General features: G+C 39.6%; 1 protein-coding gene across 1 annotated transcript in view; it reads right to left on the bottom strand.

The window, feature by feature from the left end:
- Positions 1 to 25,525, bottom strand: part of LOC139296891 (netrin-G1-like) — a 50,861-nt gene that overhangs the window by 14,145 nt on the left and 11,191 nt on the right. Inside the window, exon 2 of the mRNA XM_070919454.1 lies at positions 14,178 to 14,821. Within this exon, the coding sequence (XP_070775555.1) occupies positions 14,178 to 14,821 (644 nt within the window). The remainder of the gene's footprint in view (positions 1 to 14,177; positions 14,822 to 25,525) is intronic.

The following is a 25,525-nucleotide window of genomic DNA, read 5'->3' as shown; positions in this document are numbered from 1 at the left end:
GAATCAAAATTTGAGATCTCAGTGTCTGAGACTCCTGCCTCCACTTCAATACAATGGAGGTGAATGGAATTAAGTTTGTGGTGAGCAGTGAAAATTGCATTTAAAAAAATCTACAGGAACATCTCTGTCCAGAAAAAAATGTCCCACTTATTATTATGTAGTAATAAGTAATAAGTAGTTTAAGTAGTTTCAATGAAAAGTGTTCACAGCGAGGTCTGTGAATTGTCCAGAGTAACAAGGACATTGCCTCTGCTGAATTTTATAAATAAAATGTTTGAATGCTGTCAACACCACAAATGAAGTTCCCTTTACCTTCGTTGATCTGCTGAGGAGGAAGAAATATCACAGACAGATATCTTAACACTATCTGCAGGGTTAAGTCTCATTCTAGGTAAACAAGAAAATATATGTACTTTTTTGTGTAATTTGAACAGACCAAAGCTTTTACATTCAGCAGGGTAGACTCGAGGCTTCATCTAAGTATGAGTGTTGCCATGACCCTCTTTAATCCTCCCATTTAAAAAAAAGAAGACATTATAATGCACTGCATCTGATTCATGCTACACCTGGTAAATAATGTGATACAAATTCTGGTCTTGGACTAAATTGTGGCCTGTGAATGTGCATGCTGAATGTAACAGAGAACACATTTCTACATTGCGCATTAAGGTGAGGTGAGAGTCTAGTTTATGTTGATATTCTGGACTAGACAGCAGCAGTGCCCTGTGTCTTCTCCTCTGGCTGCTGCCTAACCTTGGCTTCTCCTGACTCCTTGGCACTGTGTTGACAGGCTCACTGTGTCTAACACAGCTATTCTTCCTTGTGACAGCTGCTAGCATCTCTGATCCAAGACAAGAGAGGAGCACAGAACTCGTTAAATAAGAACCTCAAAGCAGAAGAGCCTGAACTGACAGGTTAGAGAAACTTTCATTTTTTGCTAATTTTCAAGGTGAACCACACACTGACTTTCAAGAAATGTATGTTATAGTAATAACTATAACTAAATAAATGACTGTGAATGGTGAGAAATTATGGTTATGAAAGCCATAATACATTTAATAGTCTAAAGAGCAGATAAAGAATGTAACAGGATTAAAGTTACTGATAAGTGATGTCCTGTTAACTGGGGCCATCCAGTAGAGACATCATTATTTGAAAATGTAAAATAAAAAATGAAAAACATGGAAAGATATTTGGTTTACCTATCCACCTTATTCCTAGTCCCATGATATATAATTTACGTGAATTATGGGCGCGAGATCCGGTTATTCCTTTCACTGAACCAGCATTTAGCATTACAGTGACATATTTAGCTACTTTCTTGATTCCATTGCTACAGACAGTGATGCAGTGAATGATTCATAGTATTCCATAATAATAAGGATGGACACGTTTAGTTAAAGGAGGTTGAACAGTACTGTGTCTATGTAAAAGCAGACATAGAGCCAAGCCAGACGTTTCAAACTTGGCTAGGTTTCGATGAAATGTTGTTTTGACATTTTGGTTATATATAGCCATCGTTTATACAGCATTTCGCTGACTATATTTCAGTGTCGTAGGTCCCAACTACACGTTGAAATATGGTCCTTGAATTACTGTTGAAACAATGGGTTTATGTAACCTAGACGCTCCCCAAAGGTTTACTTTTCAATCATTAGTAGTCCAGTTTGAACCTAAATGCTGCAAATCACTACACTAGTGCTTATGAGATAAGGTCTTCGCTCTCTGTTTTTTACACTTCATGACCTCCTTGCTACTATAAATCTCACATTATTTTATGGGAATTTTTGATGCAAACAGACAATATGCAGTGACAATGTGCCTGGTGTTTCATGTTGGTGCCTGTGGTTCAACTTAGCTTTCTCTTTCTCCTTGTGGAGGCAATGATGTGGTTGACCTAATTGATTGTTTGCACCTGTGGTAGGGTATAAATCCCCAGGCTCACAAGGCCAGGTCATACACTGATGAAGGGCTGTCTGCGTATTATTCCCCACTACTCTGAAGATAAGGGAAATAAACTGCATATTGTCTACCTTTGGAAAAATAGTAAAACAGCAACTCCTACAAAATGTTTTCTAAAAAAAAAAAGCAACTTTTTTAAGACCATTGCCTAAAACCTGCAAATGTTTATGCAGACATTTTAGAATGGAAAGCCTCCTTTTCTTTATTTTTTTCCCATTACAGATTTAACCCAAGACCGCCACTCTGACTGATAAGACTGACTGAGCAAACCAGTCTCCCTCAGCTCTAAATCTCACCTGTTCCCTCACACAAGTCGCCCATGGTCAGAGCCTGTAATGCGCCTCTATGCTGTATAAATACATACTGAGGTTTCCTGAAACCTTCCTCGACAAGACACTTGGAGAGCCTCACATATCCTGACCGGTGATAGCTCTGACAGATATGGAGAGATCAAGGCAGTTGAGGGAAACTTTGGCCTTGCTGAAAGTTTTAGATGAATATCAATGTGTTACCTGGACAAACCAGAATAACCTTCCAACACCTCACAGAGAAAGAGAGGCTGTATGATGTCTTTTACATGAGAGGAGGGAACACTGTGATACATGTGAGCTATACAGGGAACAAAATGGAAGAATTTAATTAAAAAAATCAATTTAACTAGTTGTGGGATCCTGTCTCTTAATGTTCTGTCCTTCACTACAGAATCTCAAACAATGTGATTGGATGTGTTGGGAGAACGATGCATTGCATAATTTTCCATTCTGTTATTGGAAAAAATTACATTCATTGGCTCATGAGTGCTAATATCTTAGGCCTCAAAAAAGGGACACCCTGGTATGGCTAAATGTCCTCCAGCCAAACAAAGATGAAACAGAAATGACTGTTTTTGGAGCCAAAGAAGAATGATGAAGATCACAAACCAAGCTAGAAATCTTGGTGTAGTTATAGACTCGGACATACATTTGGATAATCTAGACAACACAATCACCTTAAGAATGGTCAAGTATCAAAGGACTTGCAGTATGTCTCTGCAGGTTTTAACTCAAACATGTCAATGCTTTTATCTTTCCTACTACTATAATGGTGTCTTTACAGGTCTCTCTAAAATGCCGATCAGACGGCTGCAGCTGATTCAGAACCCTGCTGCTAGAGTCCTTACTAAGAACAAGAAAGTGGACCACATCAATCCAGTTCTCAGATATTTGCAGACTTCCTGTGTGTCAAAGAATTGATTTTTAAAATACTGCTATTGGTTTATAAAGCACTGAATGGTTTAGGTCCAAAATACATTTCTTGTCTTGCTGCTCCGTTATGAACTGTCCAAACCTCTCAGATCTTTAGGGAAAAGAGGCTTAAAACCTTTCTGTTTCCCACTGCCTTTTATTTACTAACCACTCACACTGTATTTACTGCAATGTAATTGTAGTTTTCCTGTTATCTGTCTATTCAATGTCAGTTTAGCTTATTTATACTTGTACTTTAAAGTACTTTGAATTGCCTTGCTAATCTACAATTTTCAACATTTTCTATATTTAAAGGCTGTTCCCATTGTGTTTGCTCCAGTATTTCTAAAATCCTGCGGCCGTTATTGAAAGGAGCTAAGATTATCAGGTTTGCTAAACTTTAGTCTTTTGGAATAAATTAAATAATTCATGTATATTCAAATAAATAATATAGCTCGAACTGCGCACATGTGATCAAAAAATAATATGGAGTTAATACAGTTAAATGTTTATGAAAATGGCTCTACAGATAAAAAGGGACGCTGTAATGTGCAACCTAACTAAGTTTTAGGTTCATAACAGTTATCTATTCCGTTTCATAAACTAACATAAGGCAAAAGCTAAAGTGATTACATCTAGGTTTGGCAAACTCCAGGGGTAGTGATAGAAAAGACAAAAGTCTCCCACATCAACAGTAATTTGAGCAGGAACAAGCCAAATCCAGCTAACATAATGAGTTTGACAGCGTTACTTTACACTGACTCCTTTTACATTTTGGATGGCATTGAATTCTTTCACAAGGAGAGGAGGGGAGTCACAGAGTCACTTCATTACACCAGGCTGTGTCACCGTGAAATTGAAGAGTCCGATTAGGCTTGTTTTCGTCGTTCTGCGCTGTGGCCAATTTTGTCATTCTTCGGGGTGTAATGTAATACATCTCAAGCAAATTGTTTGCGTCCCCCATCGAAATATAAAGTAGCCCTGCCAGGGCTCCCCAAATTGTTGGAGAAATATTAGAAATGGATCACAAGTTAATTCCCCCTGCTTCAATTTTCTGCCGAGGCGAAATGAAATTTGAATTTGCATGGCTTGGGCCACTGCCACTGAAAGCCTGTGATTTGTTTCAATGACAGGGCCCATTATTGAAGTTGTGCATTGATGTAGGGATACAGTATGGTAATGTCTACCCCCCACATCCCACCTCAGCCCTCATGGTGGAGGGCCGTCTCATTCATGTGATGTAAGCCGCTGAGACAAGGAGGCAGCCGTGAAGAAATCGGCAATAGGAAGACATATTAAAATGGAAATCGGAAGCCGGCTGCATGCTCGGTGTACTGTATGTGTGTGTGTGTGTGTGTGTAAGCGTGTGAGGCGTGCAACTGTTGCTTATTGCATGCACTCACCTTCTACACAATGATGGGTGAAAGCACAAATAAAACATCTGTTTTCAGAGAAGTAGTGTTAATACTTGTAATGTAACGAGAGATAAACACACTTTGCCACCGCATTACTCAAGTGAGGACACATACACATAAACCTACACACACATGTACACACCATTTGAACTCATGAAGCCACAACAACATTGTCAGTTTCACTACAAGTAAAGCTTGATCATACAATAAGTGTAGCAAAAGGACATGTTGACGATTTTACTATTCATGGATGCCGGCCCTCCAGAGACAGCTTATGTTTATGTACTTTCTCTCCATATATTATTTACAAAGAAAGCCTGGGCCTTAACGAGCACTAATTAAACGCTGGAGACTGGGAGATGACTGGCAGAAAACATTGCGCCATGTGACAGGCATCTGGTGGAAGATAAGTGAGCAGTCGCTGGCAGAGCCGGTGAGAACCTTACGGTGGTAGCGAAGTAAACGCTGAGGGTCGTGTGAACCTGCACTTGAACCTGACTTTCAAACTCTGTCAATCAAGCTGGCTACAGCTGTCATGGTTCACAGGGCACAGGCTTGGAGGATTGGAAGTGTGTGTGTGTGTATACTGTATGTGAGAGACTGGATCAGAGCCAGTGAGTTTGTGTGTGTGCACATGTTTGTGTGTGTGTGTGTGTGCACATGTTTGTGGCTCATGTGGTGTGTGTGAAGGGCAAGACAGCAATGTAGACATTTAAAGGAGCAACAAAGAAGATTCCAGTCCATGACTAAAAAATGACTGTGTCCTGTTTTTGATAGAGTTGACTCATTGTTTACTTTGGCTTTCACCATATAAATGTATCTCTTCTCAAATAGTCACATTTCCAACTGCTAAATAAATGACACTGCAAGATATGATTCTGTTGGATCTCTGCTCTCACTTGCAGGGCTGTAGCCATATTTAGTTCACACCCCCATAAAGACGTTTTTGACAAGCCACCGAAAAGCATGTATCTTTTCTTTTTTTAAATTTCTTTATTAATTTAACAGTGCAATTACATTTTCTGATAATCTTATCTGACTACATGATGGTCTTGAAGCTGCGCGGGGATAACCCTTGTAGAAAAATACTAAATGCTTTTAAAATGAGCGATTTATACCAAAGCAACCTTAAAAATCACCATGCGTATTTGAAGAATATAAACTCCTCAGGCCGTTAAAACCCCCAACATTTCCATAAACTATATATTGTGTCCTTGATAGCTACCGCCTTGCTTGTTAGATCAAGACCTCAGAAATTTCAAATTTGAGTTATAATTATGTGTAACACAGGAGGACAAGATGCAATATCTTTTTGTCACTTATAGAGGTCGATAAAGGTAAAAGTCCCTACCTGTGCTGCACTACTTAACCATGTAGTATATACTGGTAACTGTGTGGGCATGATATAAAATGCAAATAGTAATTGAACTTTGGCACTTTTGGCTGATTCAAATAAACAGGCTTTGACAGAGTCTTCACCAGACATGAAAAGAAAAAAACCCCACATCCATTTGAGGCAGCAAACGTCCCAAAAGGGAGGGAAACAGAAATTGCTCAAAGATGAGGGTGAAGTTGGGTTCAAAAACCTTTCAGCATATGAAAATTTCGAAGGAAGAAAAGTATAAAAACACGGGCTGGACTAAAAACCCAGCTACAAAGCTGTTTACACTCCGTGCGACTGGATGCTCTGTCATCTTTGTAGTAGTTGAAACATAACCCAATTACAGAAACAGATTTACTGTAATATTTGCACAAATTAGACTGTGAACATCACGAGGTGATGGCAAACTGCTGGAATAATGACTCCTCAATTTTTCACATACTTTGCAACAGTCAAAGATTCTGAAACCATTTCCACCCACTGAACTAAATATCAACAACTTCCATCAAGCTACTCAACAACATTCTTTACTCAAACACACAGACGAATATTGATTTATATCCTCCTGCTGCATTCTGGCCTCGAGTGAAAGCTCGACAGAAAGAGGGAGAGGGACACACAGAGGTGGCGAGAAGGCTATTTCTTCAGGATAGAAAGATATTCAAATGTAAGTAGTGTAAATGAGGGAGGTAAATGTCCTGGTGTGATATAATTACGCTGCTTTCTCTTGAAGTTCTATATGCGACTATTGGAAAACACATGCTGCAGATATCCTCGGGGTTTAGATCTCCTGTATGTGGTTCAGCGGAGTGCGATGCCCGTCATGTGAATGCACTGCGGAGGAGTTACAAATTTAGACTCTTTTTATGTGCAAGATACAGTTGAAGTGTGTGATACGGTACTTTTTATGAGCTCAGGATTCCCACCGGGAGAGGGAGATACGGAGTTTGTCTATGGCTCGAGGGGAACATTGGGGAGCATATTATAACAGCAAAATGTTTCATACCTTATCTAAAACTTTTATTCTTTTGTATCCAAATTGCTTTTGAATAGCTCTCATGTAGACCTCAGAGGGAAGGTTCAAGATAAAATGTTTTTTTCTGCCTTTGAATTTGCTTTAGTTTAACATTTGTCAGCACAGAAAGTCAGTGGGGAATAAAACATCTCTCTCTTTTTAATTTCTACAAGCCTGCAGTCATGTTAACATTAGATATTCTAACTTTCTTATCTGTTTACAAATCGGCATTTTCAGTGGGTATTAAAATGCACAAGACTTGCTGGCATCAAAAATTACATATTGTCCTAAATGAAAAATAATTAAATGTTCTGGTTTTGTGATCAATATGTCCGTAAGAAACATAAACATGTGTCTAAATTCAAATTTAGCCTACTCATAACGTAAATTGCTAACTGGAGATTTATGCATCACAAAATCTAAACAGCTTGCACTACACAAACTAGTTCATAAGTAGAGATTAGTTTCTAGTAAATATTTACACCTAATAACTGCCAGGTGTAACTGTTGTATAGCTGACTGAACCAAGTGACAAAGCTAACGTTAGCTTGCTGTATGACCTGATTAGATTAGGGAATATAGTCGACATGTCTGCCCCGACACGTGATCAACATGCTGTTTAATGCAAAGATGCAGACTGAGAAGATTTCAAATTACATTTCACAAAAACACACATTTATCTCTGTACGTATATATAGTGATAGCGACATTTACAACTGATTGGCTGTAAAGTTTAATACTTTGTTTGGTCTCCTAGAACTGTTATTTTTGGCAGTTATCTTCCAGCTTACAGCATTAAATTCTTAAATGTTTACGCTGTTGGCTGTTTTTCAGACTGAGCTACAGATATATCTTAACATTAACTGATGCATTACTAAAGTCTTTGCTAGCTAAGGCATTCCTTGATTTTTAATTGTGCGACACAATTTAGTAAGTAGTGAAACTGAATTACTCTTGCATGAAATGTCTGTTGACACACTGAGTTGAATTCCTTACATTTTTAGGCCACATGTTCTCAAAGTGAATAGGCTTTTTAAACGACATCTATGCAGATAACTAACTGATCAATCTCAATGCTTCATATCTTTTATGTTAAGTAAGCTTTTAAACTCCCTAAGTTTAAGATTTATAATGTGCGGACAACTTTTCTAATAATTTCTCAATCATCTAGTATTGTATCTCTATTTGGGGTTTTTGTTTTTAGACACAAAATCTGGTTTACAGTAATTTTTGGGGGGTCTAATTCTGAAATTTAAAAAGTGAGGGTCTTGATATCTTGACATAAGACCTGTGGCCCTGTTGAAAAGGTGATATTTTTATGGTTACTTTGGCACAATTTTTGCATTCTAGGTATAAAAAAAAAGAAAAGCAAAAGAGAAAGAAACCGTGAGGTAAGAAAAAGGAAAAACATGAGAAAAGGTTAAAGAAAAATAGAGAATGACATGGGGGATGAGAGAAATAGCACATTAGCACTTATGGATTAGCTGCCTCTCATTCCCAGGCCCCGCTGCAGCCCCGTAGATGTGCAGGTCTGACCGCGCAGCCAGCCAGTAGCGGTCATGTCTTAATTAACGAGCAGACATCTGATCAATAAGTGAGGAACGATGGAGAGGGAGACGTGAAAGGTGGGACAGTCTGCATGGTTCAAGGTTTTTGTTTTCCGTTGATGTGGAATAACATTAGAAATCAATAGCACGGCTAGCCCCGCCACACACTCTGACTCTACTCAGGAGAGGTGAAAAAAAAAGAATCCCCCTTCTCCCTCTTCCTTGTGTCTTCTTTCACCCATCACTTCTTTATCGTACAGGATCATTGAACAGGAAGATTTGTCACAGTATTTTCAGTGCAATGTTATACTGAGCCTTGTAAAGCTAGTTTTATAAACCTGTGCTGTAACAATTGTTGTTAATTTCTTCTTCATTCCCCAGATGTAGGCGATGATTCGATGATGGAAGGAAACTCCGCTGATACTGACTTTTCACATAATATTCTTTATTTTCATCAAAGATCAGGATCAACAGGCATGCGCATCTTGACCTGTACAGCACCCGTAGCCGAATCAGTACTGCTGCCTCGAACACTGTTCAAACTCGTCTTTTATACATTTAGACATACATAGGGTCCTACTATAACTCATGAATCTATAAACTTATATTTCCCTAGGGTCCCTCAGTACCCCAAAACCGATATACAAGTTGTTTGGACAGCAGTCTAGGGGTCAGGAAAAGAGACCTCTATCGCATAACTCCCACATTCCAAGGGAGACACCCAAACAATAATGAATCTTATCAGTATGGGGCCCCAACATCTGCTAGTTATTTACCTGGAACATTGCATACGTGACAACTTTGTACTGTATATCATTTTATGAAAAGACTACTTTTATGATTAGTATCAAATAATACACATCACAATTCCTAGATTATTAAAGAGAAATCTACTCTGGTTCTTTTTATGCTATTATGTGTTGCATCTGAAGCTTCTATTTCTGAATGAAATGTCATTTACTTTTATTGGTGTGCCTGCTTTCCTTCAACCTGCCTCGGAAACTTGAGTCTAGGATTTCTTAAGTTTCTGGCGAGGACTTCCAAGAGCCTTCAGATAATGAGCCCCATTCATTAAATATTTGTGCGCACAACCTGTGCAAACTCACAAATAACGATGATGCTGTTTTATTTACTTCCATATATTTGTAGTTTTGTGCGGATTCATTGTATTACCTGTGGTGGTCATGACATAAAGTTTGTCGGAGCAGTAGTAGTAGTAATAATAATAATAATATCATAATAATTAGATTTAACATGTATTTCCATGCTTTGGGTTGCCCTCTGGTCTAATGTAGCTAGATATTTAAGCTTAACCCAGACAAGAGAGTTAACATTGGACTCTCCTTAGCTGCCGTTGCCCCGACGTGTAGTTTTTTTTCCAGTTGCGGCATAGTCTACGGACCCTTTACGCGTACCTGCTGTAGGTACAACATCACACCTTAACGCAGAAATATAAATGAAACTTTAGGCAACTAATACGTTTGGTTAAAGTTAGGGAAAGTCTGTGGTTACAGTTAATAAAAAGGCAAATATTACAGTACACAGACTCTGGTTTCCTGTATGTAAATCAGACTTGCTACACGCCCATACACAAGCCCGACCTCCACACCCTCAGTTTCTGCCTGACTACAGAAAGGACTCACTAATTCATTCATTGGACATAAATTGTGAGGTGCAGAATCGTCCAATAAGAATGTATAATTAACTAGTAAATCTTCTACTGCTGATGTTTTAAATTGCTGAAAGTTTTCTGCTATGCAACTCTATTGTATCTGGAAGAATTAAATACAAGTGACAGCTAGCAGCCTAAGTTAAAATGGTTATTCTTGAGAATATGAAACACTCATAAGCAAGTGACAAAACAATCAAAAAAAATCCAGTGCATTGTTAATGGATAGATCTCAAGGGAGTTGAAACTGTTGTATGATTGATTTTTCCACAAACATTTTCCCCAAATGAAATTACATTCATTCAACACTTCTCATGAACCCTTCACAAATACATTAAATTTATATAACTTGAGTAATTTCTGAAATATAAGTGTAAAATGAGGAAAACCATTCACAGATCATTGAGGAAATATAATCTGATGTTTCTAAAGTATCCATTCATTTGGAGCTCTGACATTCATGAACATATCCGCAGGTTACCTGCCACTGCTAATATTCAGCAGTGTATGAGTGAAAGTTTATCAGTGTGTGGAGTATTCTCGGACAGGATGGCCATTCTGTGATAAGACTTTCACATTTGGTTGTAGCCAGAAGGCTGCTGAAGCTGGTGGGAACTCTAATCAGTCACTCTCCACCCGCCTCCATCACCCTCTTTCAAGTGAGTTACTGATCCACCCCTGGACAGAAATCGTATGTTTATTTTCTTTTCTTTCTCATTGCAAACTTTTGGTGGAAAATTGAATTTGATGCCCAGGGGCAGGATGGAAAATTGGGCAAAATAGCTTATTTCCTCCCCATCCAACCTTTTGCTACTCTTTGTAATGAATGGCAAAATAAGATATCTGTGGGAGATGCTTTTCTGTGCTGGGTAGCAGGCCATGCAATTTAGAACTCATCAATTCATATTTACAGTACGAGTCTGAATACTGGAAGAGTGTGTCTGACTGCAGAACATGTCTCTAGTAGAGCCGAATTGGGAATATCACATGCCACCATTATGAAAAACCCGTTGTGGCATGTGATCAAAGACAGCAAACATCATGAAGTGTTGTCAAATGTTTTGCCAGTTATGACAGCTCATGTTCAGTGACTGATTTGTTCCGATTTTGCAACCAACTGTCAAAGATCGCAAAGAAATACTAGAAATCTCTGAAAATGTGTTATTTAAAGCAAAAAAACTGTAGCTTGCTCAAAAAGGAAACCTCACAGAATAAACCACAAATCTACATTATTAAACAGGGCAAGGCTAAATTTGGAAGCACAGTCTGGCAATTCTGAATGTCTCCATGTTTCACTGATGTGTCTCTGATGATTACCATTTAATCAGCTGCAAATGCTCTTAATTACAAGATTAGTCTCCTACCAATTAGCCAACGTGCTAATGGTTCTAATCTGCCATTGAAGTCGACTGAATTCTAATTAGGGACTAACTGTTTCAATTCACAGAGGGCCCATCTGATGGGTCATTACCAACCTAGTTACCCTCATATAAACCAACTGCGGGAAGCAACACAGGTCCCATTTGGAGAGCAGCTGTAGAGGCTTTTACGACCATCATGTGGGCCATTTCCATGCGTCATGAAACGACAATGTTTCCATTCCCTTAAAATCGCAGAGGCATTGTGATGACTCACTGATGAAAATATTATACACTGCAAGCTGTGTCAATGACATATGCACAGAAAGTCTTCTTAATTTTACTGGAAATTAAGGTTTTAAAATTGGAAAATGAGCGAACCATGAGCATTTAACTTAAGTGGAGAGGGAGGAGTATCTAAGTTCAAACAGGTAAAATAGAATTCTAATGTGATGAGTAGCTCTCTTTAAAGCTGCACTTATCAATGTCTTTATATTGACAAGGGATCAATGAGTTTGTGTAATGGGACGGGGGTTGCCTATAGTGACGAAACCACAGGGAATTATCACCCATCAGCACAACTCCAACTTTTTTTATGTGTTGTTGTTTTGGTTTTCTGGCTCGTACACACATATGCTTTCATCATCCTCGTTTCCAGTGATACAATCTGATAAAACCCACTACACACTACCTGCCCAGCACCAAATGGTAGACAGCTCAAGTTTCTTATAATCATTAATCCAGATGAACTCATCAAAAATGAAGGACATTTTACTGAAAAGAGTGATATAAGAAGTATAATGAGCAATAACACATGAAATTGACTTCATCTTCAGTATTTTCTCTGGGAAACCAGTAAACCTGCTTTTTCTATAGATGATGGTAATGTGCCTGAACGTAACTGTGCACACATACATCTTTTGACTGATGCTAAAGGTTAACACATTAAGGGAGTTGGCCTGATGGACAGAGTCGGGAAAGACCACCAGATACAAGACTTCTGCTAGCAATTCAGGAGACCAGTGTATATGACCATGGAAATTGTGTGTTTGAATTGTGGATGATGATATCTGCAGGTGAAATACACCCTGGAAATGTTGATTAATTACAATAAGAAACTTTGTGTAACTATACAAAGTTTTGTAATGATGTCAACACGTTAATTTTCATCAGCAATCAAAAGAAAAGATCCGTGTTGTTGAACTGACAACAATGTTTAAAAGCAAAACATTAAACCAAAGGAAGTTCAACTCTACAGACTTTATGTGCTGCCTGACCCAATAATGGTAATATCATATTATGGGATTATGAGATGTCTGAGGAATCTTGATGTGTGTCAGCAATAAAAAATGCAGAGAGACACGCATTAAAACTCTTCTCTTCGCCACGGCTCACAGGAGGCAATCTCAGCCCTCTGTCCTTGTCAAGTTGGGGTTATAATAAGTAATTTAGGAGACTAGAGTTCAGTATCTGCTCTGGCTGCCACGTTTTTTCATGATTCAGACTCATTTTAGAAACAGAATTTTGGGCAAAACTTAAACTAAAGGAAGGGAATCATTGAAAATTCAACCAGTTGCAATCAGTAATGTAAAATGTAAATTCCCTTAATTAGGAGTCCTCCTTGCGTTCATAGACTTCCATTCATGTTTGGACTGTGGACTGTGGCAGTTAAATTTGCTGGTCAGTAACATTTTTGATGTCGCTTTGTGGAAACAGATATGTTGAATTTTGTTGTGCCAAACTGCACAACTCCGAGAAGAGGCACATTTTACACAAAGAAAGGTTTCACAGAAAAAAGTAGGTTGGTTTATACCAGGGGTAGTCAACCATGTACCATGTAGCTACTGTGGAGTTTCATTCACACTGATCACCTCAGCAGGTGATTTCACTGATTCCCTCTACTTAAAGTAGTGCTAATTAGTGTGTGGTTCTTCGTTTGGAACGAAAACCTGCAAACTGTCGGCACAGTAGCTCACCACTCCCAGTTAATACTGATGTTCTGTGATATTCATAATGCCATAAATTACATCAATCCATCAAGAAAAATCCATAAATATTGATCTGCTGGGGACTACAGGAAATTGAGAAGTATCGATACAGTTCTTCATCACAGAACTCCTGCTGTTTGACAAAATAATACCCCTAGTCAAAGGCCAATTTTAATTTACAGAAAATTGGCTTTTTTTTTTTAAAGACCTCCACAGTGCTCATGTTTTGGGGACTTTGCTGACAGCTGTGCCGTTTCACCTGCAAAGTTTCTGGCTATTCCACTGAGTGACAGTTGACGACAGTAGCGTGCAAAGAAGCCCAGCAATGCACCAACAAAGGCAGTTAAGAACAAGATTGCTAACAGGTAAACATGGATGTAAATCATACACGATTTGAAATATTGAAAAATCGACTAATTATCGAATATTTTATGTGGAAGGATTTGAACTCGGCATGTTTGTTAGGCTGTGAACTTGAAGCCAGCAGCATGCTAGTTTTCACTAGCAATCTGCAAACTGAAGGTGCTTTAAAAGACAACTTAAGCTACTGAAGCACCCAAACTCCAAGTCTTGATTTTATTCAAAGCAAAAACCAGTAAGAAATTTAAATCGGTCTTACCTGCCCTGCACCTTGATGTCAGAGATGGCGTAGAAGTATCTGGACAGGTTATTCTCATCCACCATGGTGGCTCCAGTGGCCGGCTTCAGCAGCTTAATCCTCAGATCAGTGATGGTGAAGAAGTCCCTCAGGTTCTTGGTGGTATCCAGCTGGCCGTACAGCGAGGCCATGTTGTGTAGCCGAGGCCCGGCAAAGAGGGCAAAGCGATCCTTTATCTCAAAACGTACCGTCTTGTCATTCTTCCACACGTAGCCTCGGGAGTAGTCCTCAGTACAGATGATATCCAGCAGGGTGCGCTGGGTGAGGTCGCTGACTGTCTTGGGTTCCATGGTGAAGGCGTCCAGGCAGTCGGTGGCATAAAACTGGTACGGGGTCCAGGTCCGGCCGTAGTCGAGTGACTTTTCCAGGACCATCTGCTCCGGTCGGCCCGACTCGAAGGTCAGTACAATGTCGTCAGTTAGCTCGATGGTTTTGTTCCACGACAGTGTGATGTTAACCTGGAGGGGCTTTGGGTATTTCTTCCAGGAGGTGGACTGCCAAAAGGTTGTGGGGTTGCGACCCTCAAAGTCAAACATCAGCTTTGGAGGATGAGCCAACTCCTCAGTGGTGGCGTCACATTCATTGTTGCACATATAAGGATTCTCCTATGAAAAACAAATAGACACACACGTGTAAGTGCACCATGCAGGGTATAAAAATGTGTATGGTGCAACTCTCATACTATACTATATTCAAAGTGTAGTTCCCCAGATCAAATACTAACTAGTTTAATTTTGGGGACATTACCCCATATAATATGTAAAGAAATGTGCACCCAGTGAGGTAATACATCATTCAAAAATCTAATTTGCCTAAAGGTCTAAAATATCTTTGGAAAGAGATGTTTTTTCTGTGTCTTAGTTGTCATGGGCAAAATAATATCTGTATGAACTGAAATGTATTGATACTATGTTTTTGAATGTAGGCTGGCATATGTATGCATGTGCAACGCCCTGCTACACTCCACCCCCGAAAAATAGGGCTCCCCTGAAAGTTATGGTGTAATTCAAACACTGTCTACAGCAAACTAACTGATAAAAGTTTGATCCGAATTGATCAGGATGGTTGTGAAAAAAATCAAGGCTGAAAACATCTGAAATTCTTTGACATGCCACTTTACCTTTGTACAAGAAAACTGACAAAAATAGCGATACGCTGTGCTCTGTCGTTTAAGGGGGGGGGGGGGGGGAGTTAAGCAATGGAAATGTCAAGAAGGTAGCTTTGATATTTAGCTTTGAATAAAATACTGAGAGGAATTGGAAGTGTAATCCTAAACCACTTGATAGTTATAAAGCAGCTCGCTATAATAGTCCAACCCTCACGATTACAAACCCTGAGGCATCTCCAAGGTCGGCTGTTGGTCAAAGGTTATTTGCTTTTTTAGTACCGTGTTGGTCTGCCACCCTATCATGATTCCACCACCGTACTCAATAGTGTTTCTATCACATTCAGGCTGACGTGTATTTTATAATCTGCGCAAGTAATGTTGGCCCTAGAGCTGCAGGAGACAGTGACCCTCTCATTAAGATGACACCGTGGATCCCATATTCTCGTTCAGCGCCATTCCTGCCCACACTGCCACCCAAATTGCCAGCGTAATTGATATTCCTGTGTGGTATTTCAGCTGAGATGGGAATGGAATCCCGATGAGTGTTTCTTATGAAACACGCAAAGGGACATGCATTTTTCATGGGCCTGTGTTTGCTCGGTACCATAGGCAGCCACTGAGTCTGGGTGTTCGTGTGAGCGTGTTAGTGGGGAGAAAGAGGAGCTCTTGATGTGTTTGTGTTTGTTTGGTCGAGGGATAGAGAGCTCTGAATGTGTTTGCTTGTGTGTGCACATGCAGTATGTATCCTCGTGTGTGTGTGTGTGAATGGCAAAGAGAGAGAGAGAGAGAGGAAGAGAGCTGAAACAGAGCCAGAGAGCACAAGACACACTCCAATTGACATTCCTCTCACCTCTGCTCCAGGAACAATGAGGTTAAGTGCAGATGAGATTCAGATCAACTGTAAAGCGGTTCGATAATCAGCAATCATCCGACACTCTACACGCAAAATTATCTAAAGGTGAGAGCAGTGCTATCTGCAACATTACTCGCTTATCTCTCCGGTATTGCAGTGCATTCAGCACAGACTGCCACTTTGTCGAGTGAAGATCACTGGCAGGAATACTGATAAGCAGACGCCATTATATTTTATTTGAAAAGACCAATGGCTGCTTTTTGTCTTTGATTAAGGACCCTAAATTCCTCTTGCCCCAAAGAACAAAATGTTTTCGATGCTTTATCTTCTTCACAGGATGATGTATGTAAGACTTCCCCGTTTTTAGATACAGATCTTCTCAGTCCATTTTATTTCCTGTGGGACTGTGATATGCTATCAGCGCCCTGCTCCTCAGCTGGTTGCGATAACTATGCAATGAAGTAGAACAAGACTCAGGGATTTTGGGTCACTAGGCCTGCTCAGCTGACTCAAAGGAGCGTTGCATGATCCAATTAGGAGGGTAATAAGGGTTACGCTGCTAAGACAGAGAGAGCGAGTGAATAAGAGCGAGTGGGAGGGAGAGAGAATGTAAGAGCAGACCTTTTTGCATTGTGTTTTTTAAAGGAAGATCTCAGCTGCTAAAAGTGTTCTTCGCTCATGCCCATGCACACCCACATACTAATGTAGAGCCAACACGAAGCTTGAAAGGCCACACTGTAGCCTGAAAACAGAAGCACAGAGAAAGAGAGTTCTGAAATAGCGAGTTAAGGGGTAACAGGGAGGACGTTGGCTGCCAGAGTTTGGCCACAGGGACAATGCTTTATACTATTGTCAACTGTTTGCCAATGATGTGTGCTGAGGCTCGTTATATTCCCTACTTGCTTGAACAGCCTTGGAGGTCTACTCAGAGCTCAGGCCTTGACCATACATGGAGAGCGAGGGAGGGAGAGAGACACAGACAGTGGTAGAGAGAGTGATTTCCCTGTTGTCATTCAAGAGCATGAATTTTCACTTTTGTTTGTTGCATTTGTTGTCACGGTTAGGTTCGGCGGAGCAGCGGGGTGGCTGCCTCTGCACCTTCCGAAATGGGGGCCTTATTTACAGACGATATAAAGAACTTAGACCGCAGCGTCCGTGGCTAATGAGAAAAACAATTTCCTGGCTGAACAGTGAGAAGTAAATAGAAGCTTTAAAGAGAGAGAAATTTGCTTCATCACGCCAGCAGAAGAAGTGTTCAGAGACCAGTGGAAAGCAGTCATGAATTCAATCCATAATCATTCTCTTACTGCCTGCCTCGACTTCAGGCCTTCAGGGAAGTGATCATTCTAACCAAGGAGCCAGTTCACATATGGGTGCTGGCTGGGGACAACCCTTTCATAAAAGCCCCTTCCATCATTAATAACACTCAATAAAGCAAAGGCACTTTTCCAATCTAACAGTAAGTGACATGTACAGTATTTACTTTCTCCCGGTAATCCCCACCAAACTGGAATGCTTTCACACAGCCCAGTGAAGCTGGAATGATTTCTCTTGATAAAGAGAAAGGTCAGGACCTTTCATTGGATTTCCTGTGGTGGTTATTTAACAACAAAAACAGTGCATTCTGAAGATCAATACCTTCTGTGGTCATTTAAGATGCAGGGCTTCAGCACTATGCTTGGGGGCAGCTATTGAAAAACAATAAGCCCTCTCAGCTTGATCCTTTACCTGTGATCATGGCTGTGGGAGAGGGAAATAGTCAGCAGAGAATTAGAAAGAAGTAAGAGTTTTGTACCAAAATGAGATATCGACCAATTGAAAAATGTGACCTGCCCGGACAAAAGAATTGCTGCCATGAAAGTATAATTTGTGGCATGGCAGGTTGGTGATGTTGATATACATACACTTACTCATACACTTAATTGTTATTATTAATGTTAGTCAGATATTATATCACAGAATTACTACACTTATCTAACTATATAATACTATGCCATCATTATATAGGAATCGTATAATGCCATGCTACTGTATTTGGTTATATTGTGTTATATTGTGTTATTATATATATATATATATATATATATATATATATATATATATATATATATATATATATATATATATGAATTATATAAAATATTATGCATAGAGTCCAATTTACTTGTTATGAGGAGTCCCACTCAGCCTACAAAAACAGCTGTTGTGTGGCTCTGGAGGGGTTTTCTAAAGTCTAAGAAAATAACCCTGATGATATCATGGTAATGCCATCAGAGTTGTCTCAACTTGGGCTTGGAGTCTACAAATTTAAAAGAGATAGACTATGTTGAAATGGGAGCGTAGATGTTTTTTATGCTACATATTCTACTTATTATAGTTTTATTTTATTCTGTTTGTATATTCAAAGGGTCCCCACTAGCTCATGTCATAGCAGCCAGATAGTCTTCCTAATTCCACACCTATTGACATTACATACAGCACTGCAAGGGCTTCTAATGGCCTGTCTCTTATTGGTATTGCTGACATCTCTATTGCCACTATGGCTGCTGTGTAACCGAGCCCAGCTGGTTTCTATCAATGCTATATGATCCATCCGGGGGCAGTGGCTTAATGCAGGAGGCCTGAGCAGCAAGTCTGCGGCTGGTCGTGGCTAATGATGTCCCGATCTCTGCAGCCTATAAGGTCAATCCAATATCAGGGTGTCACACAGTAGGAGAGCAAGAGAACAAGGGAGAGAGGGACAGAGACTTGAGCTGGGAATGTGAATCCAAATGTCATTCGCTGGAATACAAAGCAATCTGGACATTGAGCTCTTCAGACTGTCATGAAGGCTCAGTGGATATTTAGATGTAATTTCATGGTTGTGTTCAATAGTTTATTGAGGTTTCTATTAAAGGAATCAACAAACCGTGACAGACCAAACAACACGGCACAGAATATATTTGTTACACTCCAATTATATCGATAAAATCATTGAAATATTGACGCAATAATGTACCAAAAGTACAGCAATTGATGTTTCTCTCTGTGCACCCACGCAGAGAACATCAAACATTTTGGAAATAAACACATCATACCAAAATCCATGCAAACACTAAACACACCTAACACGCGCACTCACACACACACACACACGGTCACATGATGATGTGATGTGAGGCAGATGCTTAAATGAGTGACATATGGCCTATGAGACTGACAAAACGCAACCTGTTGATGTGCCTTTTGACACAAGATGTGGCTCTGCAGATAAATTCCCCGGCCAATGACAGCTCCTGTTGAAGGATGGGTGCAGGCAATCCAACCAATCAGTTCAGTTGACAGATTTCTGGACTTGAACCGCAGATCACAGATTGAACTCACCACAGTTTTCTACTCAACATCTCCCTTAAGGTGAGCTTGTTTTTTTCCACCATTGTGACATTTTAGCTTAAAGTTTGAGATGTGCTTTGTTTCTCTGTAAATCACTCAGGGAGAAACTGCTTTGCTTAGTAAATGCTTACTAAATTAATTTGGCTTGACTTTATTTGACTGATGCACCATTTTAAGGAAAAAAAAGAAGAAATATTGTGCTATCAGTTAACAAACAGTCTTGGGGGAAATTTATAAACAGAGGCTCACAGCATGTAAAGAGATCGTTCTGTACATAAATTGCACAGCAGTTCAGTCAGAAGCACTGGAAGGGCATAATAATTATAAAACACAGTTTGTTAGTTAGTTGCAGCAATTATCACTAATCAAATTGTGAGTCAATCAAATGACTCTAGTACATATACTTACTGCACTCCTAAATTGCTACTGTTCATGAATTCAGTAAAAGATATATGATAATGAAGATGATCGACTCGTACATCAATCATTTACTAATAATCAACACCTCTGCAGCCCTGCATACATTGTATTTTCTTACCAACGTAAGAATACATTTATATATATCATATTACATTCATTTAATCCACAGGATACAATTCTGTTTTAATTTTAATTACTAAAGATTTTAGACTTTGAAGGATGACCCCTTTTCAGAAGGACTTGGGTCTTTTTGTTGTTATCATTTCGACACTGTACCCAACAGAGCAATTGCTGAGATCCAGGAACACAGCGAAGATTGAGGGGGCAATAAACACAAGCGGATGGAAAGGTTGTACACAAGTCAACACTTAATCCAGATTATCTAAACCACTTTATTTGGAGGTATAACTAAATGCTGACAACAGGTCAAAGTTTAAATTAGGAAGTCGGTCTGCTAACTGTGTTAAATGTTAACAATGTTTGGATAATTATTGCACCATTCTCCTCAATCTCAATTTTCCAAATAAATTTGGCTAACCAGTGGATTTGTTCAAAACCTACAGTATGTGATCATCTGACTTCTTGGTCTCTTGGATTTTGTTGGAACATTGTCACTGCATTTCCCAGTCTTGGTGAGTGCAATGTTACTATTACCAACAGCGATGATGGCCAAAACTACTATGAAAATTGTAATAAACTAGGATTTCATTGAGGTAAAGCTGCAATGTGAAACTTACAGTAATATAACATTAATGTGTCTGTGACCTGTGTGTACTTTACTAGTTTGTGCCCTCACTAACTTCCTCGCTACAGAGCCTCTGTGACTGCGAGAGAAGTCTCTCCCTCTGGGCCTGAGGTGTTGCTGGATTAATCAGCCCATCATCCTGCTCGGCCTTACACCTCCTAACCTGCCGCATGACACCTGCAGACCTGTCGCTGGCCCAAACCCCCTCTATCACACCTCCGGATGCCCATCCTCATTCATGGGGAGCACAAGAGGAGGAAAATTTGACAAATGACAGCTTGGTGATATCACTCGCCTGTGATTTGGTGTTCAGGGAGTTGATCCAGAACAACAAAAATGACGATGATGTGAGCTGGAGCACCACTTGACAAAATCACAAGATGCCCATAAGGCGCCACAATAAATTCTCAACTTTCAATCAGTGCTAAAAGGCAAGCTCTCTTTGCCCGGCACTCACATGGTACCTCGATATGACTGAGGATGATACGCTTTTGGTGATACACAGAGGACAGGCTAAAAAAGAAGATATCAAGATAGATCTAGGTCTGCTTTTTAGAAGAGGGAATGCTCAAGTGTATAGTGAACACAGAGACTGGGTGTTGATCCTTTCAAGGCTTGCTATAAGCCCTTACGGAAGAGACAGCTGAGATGAGCCATGGTGAGATATTGGGAGAGTCAGAGCTTTGGCAGAAACTCAATAGAGCTTTAATGACCTGCAGTCAGGGCCAGCAGTGGCTCACAACAGAGCCAGGCTTTTCATTCTTCTGACCTTCAGAGGAATGAAGGACGGGAGGATTGCTCATCATGACCTATGAGTGCTCCATGGTATCATATCTGAGGTTGGAGGGTTATGAGTGTCTGAGACCTGATAACAGATAATGGCAATTCAATATTGTGCATGTGAAAGAAACACTATCTTATATGATCGTTTGATAACCTAAGTGGTCAGGACATGTGAAGGATTGCCTAAACCCCCCCCCCGACATCTGAGCGTGTTAAAGGTTACCAGTGGTTTCGCACGCTTTAACCCATTTACTATGAATCACATACTCTTTACATCACAACTAAAGTTTCTGTAAAAGTGTCTACCATTCCAGGCAACCATTGGCTTGCATTCTTTTCTGTACGGTATATGTAATCCAGTGATTGCCAACATGGGAGTCGCAGTATAATTTCAAAGGGTCACATATGATATTACAAGAAATTACACAGAATTATGTTTCCTTTTTCTTGTGAAATATTGGATACTTTCAGTTCTTTGGAAGAGAAGGAAAAAATGCTGGTTAAACTGCCCATAAACGGCTGTAACCTGTGATGATGTTTCAAGTTAATATATCCTGACTTTTAGTCTCTAGTATAATACCAATACCAATAATGATCTCATTGGCTTCAGCTATGTTAAAAATACGGGTAAAATGAGTGAAGTACTTTTGCGATTTATTTTGTAGCTCATCTTCCCTCGTTTGTAAATTAATTGTATTTTTAATATGCGCTTATTTTTGTGTGTAGATGGCAAATTGAATGTAGAGTTAACAATTGTTTAGGTTATCAGAGCAATACGTCATGCGTGTGAAAAAAGAGTAAAGTGATGTATTACATTTGCTGTTAGAGTTCTGTTTTCCAGCTGTTGAGATGGTCATTAAAGTGGACCATGTTGCACTGAGGAAGCTGTTCCCTTTAAGTTTCACCTGCGTCCAATGGCTGTTTGGAACAGTGGGAAAAAAAATAAAATCTAAAACTGTACAGAATGCATTCAAAATGGTCAGCAAAAATGTGCAGAATACATGATTTGTAGTTAAAGATGTAAAACTTGCAAAGACAGATCAGTATGTTCCTTTAAGTATCATGTGTGAGGCTGCACACAGCAAACAAAATGAAAATATATCTATGAGGTGGTTAAGTAAACAGCACATCAGAGGGTGCAGAGGTGGTGGCTGTGACTCGCTATCGGTGCAGACGTCGGATCAAAACAAAAACACAAACTTCTCCCGTCGCTCGTGTTTCGATTTGCCACATGCCAAGCCCTTTGGAACGTAGCCCTCGCCGAAGCAGTCCCTTTGAGGACTGCAGCCCAGCCAGTCTGGCCTTTTGAAGTACATTGCCTGGCAAATCAAGTGTGCTGCAATCCAGGGCCCCAGCCTTGATTGGGATTCACGGGGCGTTTAATTAACACCTGGCCTCATTATCTGTCCCATGTGGCAGAGTCCCACTGGGGTAAATTTAACACCGTCTTATTATCATGGGGGATGGTGGTGGGGACTTTCGAGTATGTGCATTCGCTTGTGTGTATGAAAATCTCTGTGTTTACATATGGAGAACTGAATGAAAGTCATTTGAACATGTGTATTTGTTGTTTTTGTGTGTATTTGTGTGTATGTTTATCTGTACGTGAGCATACCTGTGCATTAGTTTGTGTGCGGCTGCATGTTTCTGCGTGTGTGTGAGCTTGGTTGTGTGTGTGGGATTAGATTCCCTCTGATGTCAGGATTCAATGAAAAGCTTTAACATTGCTATAATGAGAGGATGTTTAATTCTCTTTGCTAGATATCTCCCGCTCTTTGCCGCGCTCCATATTCCAAAACAGCCTGCTGGATGAAACGCGGTCTGCTTGTGGGGTAAAAATTGATGTATCTCTTGTCAAGATACTTTAGAAGGAATACTTAACGCGGGCAGACATTAGTGTGTAAAATAAACACATCAGATGAATTTACAGGCATCTCTTTTGATCCTGTACAGATAGAGCTTGACACTAACAATACCGGGGGTTGTAGATTGTGCTAAAGATATTTATACTCATCATTCAGAAAGGAACATCGGATAAAGATGGCTTCACGCATATGACAAGATTCATATGTTTGTTTGATTTGATCATTCTGCACAGTGTGTTTTGTCTAACACACATATTTCAAATAGCATTATACTTATACAGCATAAAGGCTTTGTGTATGTCAGTTTAGTCCCCCATTTATATTCAGCATGTCATGTCTTTATTTCATATATTCAACAAATACCATCTGTCATCTATTTACATAAATGAGTGTAATCGTTTTTCATCATGGCCAAATGACATTTTATATATATATATATATATATAAAATGTAATGTGAGTAATATACTGTCTGTTTAATATTAAAACATAGATCGTTTGTATGCTTTGTAGAAATCAGAAAATCTTGGTGCAGGGTAATTCGAGCAAAATGTATTCGTCCTTGCGAATAGGTGGTGCTGGAAGCTCGGTAATGTGATGAACATTGCGAAACAGCTACAGTATGATAGCTTAATTCATTCAACACCTTGAATACTACGTTCATTTGCTCTTGTTCTGAGAGTCAGATGGGACGATCAATATCAATCTCCCGTCTGTGCGCTAAGTATGGAGCTAGAGTCAGGAGGCAGTTAGCTTAGCTTGACTTAAAGAAACGGAGCAGAGGGAAACTGCAACAACACCTCTAAAACTCACTAATTATCTATTCAATCTGTACAAAAGCAGTAGGTTAAAAAGTAAAATTATTAGTTACAGAGTCATGCTCTGTAACTATTTCTTGGCAAGCAACAGCCATGCCCTGCAACCACTGTTTACACAATTGCTTGTGCATGGATTAAAGAAATTAGACATAATGTTAAATTAATTAGTGAGCTTCAGAGCTTCTGGCAGGTATATTTTTCAAAGTTGAAAGAGCCAGGCTACCTGCTTTCAGTCTTTAAGCTAAGCTAAGCTAAGATAATCGCCTCCCACCTCTAGCTCCATACTTGACGCACAGACATGACAGTTGTATCACCCAATTTAAATTATGGACAAACGCACCATGTAAATTTACCCTTGCCTCCATTGATGATGATGGCGATTCCATTGAAATTAACTGATTTCAGCCCTAGTTTTTGCTGATATAAATGGCCAAGCCCTAAAATTACATCAACTGTAAGAATGTACTATGAAATCCAGAATTATTTACACAAACCCAGATTTCTAATTATCTACTGTTTCACTCCTATTAGTTTGAAACATGTTAGAACAAAAACAAAAATAAAGTATAATCCATTTGTCACCCCAGGAGGCGTGCGCCCTAACAATACAATGATAAACTATTCTAAAATCATTGCATTATTGATTTTGACTCATATAAGCAGCTTTAAAACGCATGAAAACCTCGCCACTGAGGGATTCTAAGTGCTCTCTCTCGTTGAGAAGAAAATCAAAGGACACAGACTCTTTACAATGAGATGCAGGGGTCATTGCAGAGAAATTGATAGAAACTGGGATGAAATTGAGAAAGCGAAAGAAAGAGCGAGAGTGAAATTGCTGCATTGTTCAGTGTGTTAGCTCATTGTGTGTCAACTCATCCTCCATCTTTTCAATCTGCATAGTTATTAGAGGCTTTTATTAATTTGAAATGCCAAAGTGAGGAATAAAGCATTACTGAAATGTCACCCTTTCACTGTGCATGATAAAATCACATCAGCCACTTTTGGAAACGAACACTGTTCCCTTCTATACTTTTATCCCTACCTCTCTGCCTGTCTCCCTCTCTACAGCACAGTCTCCTTCGCTCTTTCTCAGTGATCGATATGGTCTGACAACATGATGGCTGGGTTTCCTAAGGGGAGGTGGGTCGCAACAGTTGCCTGTCATCTTGCCCTTATTTCTCTGTTTCAAGTGTTTCCCCTTTGACTCAGTTCATGATTTTTCAAAATAGAAAAATAAGAATGAACAAAAACATAAAATGCAGCCCTGTAATGCTTGACCTTTTCAAGAAACACAGCCAGCGTTTTGACTTCTAGGGGATTTTAGAGGCAAGTTGATGTGCTGTACA

This window comes from Enoplosus armatus, chromosome 14 (assembly GCF_043641665.1).
Source record: "Enoplosus armatus isolate fEnoArm2 chromosome 14, fEnoArm2.hap1, whole genome shotgun sequence".
In the NCBI taxonomy this organism is placed as follows: Eukaryota; Metazoa; Chordata; class Actinopteri; order Centrarchiformes; family Enoplosidae; genus Enoplosus; species Enoplosus armatus.
The sequence above is the reverse complement of the archived record's forward strand: the minus strand, read 5'-3'. Positions and strand labels throughout refer to the sequence as shown.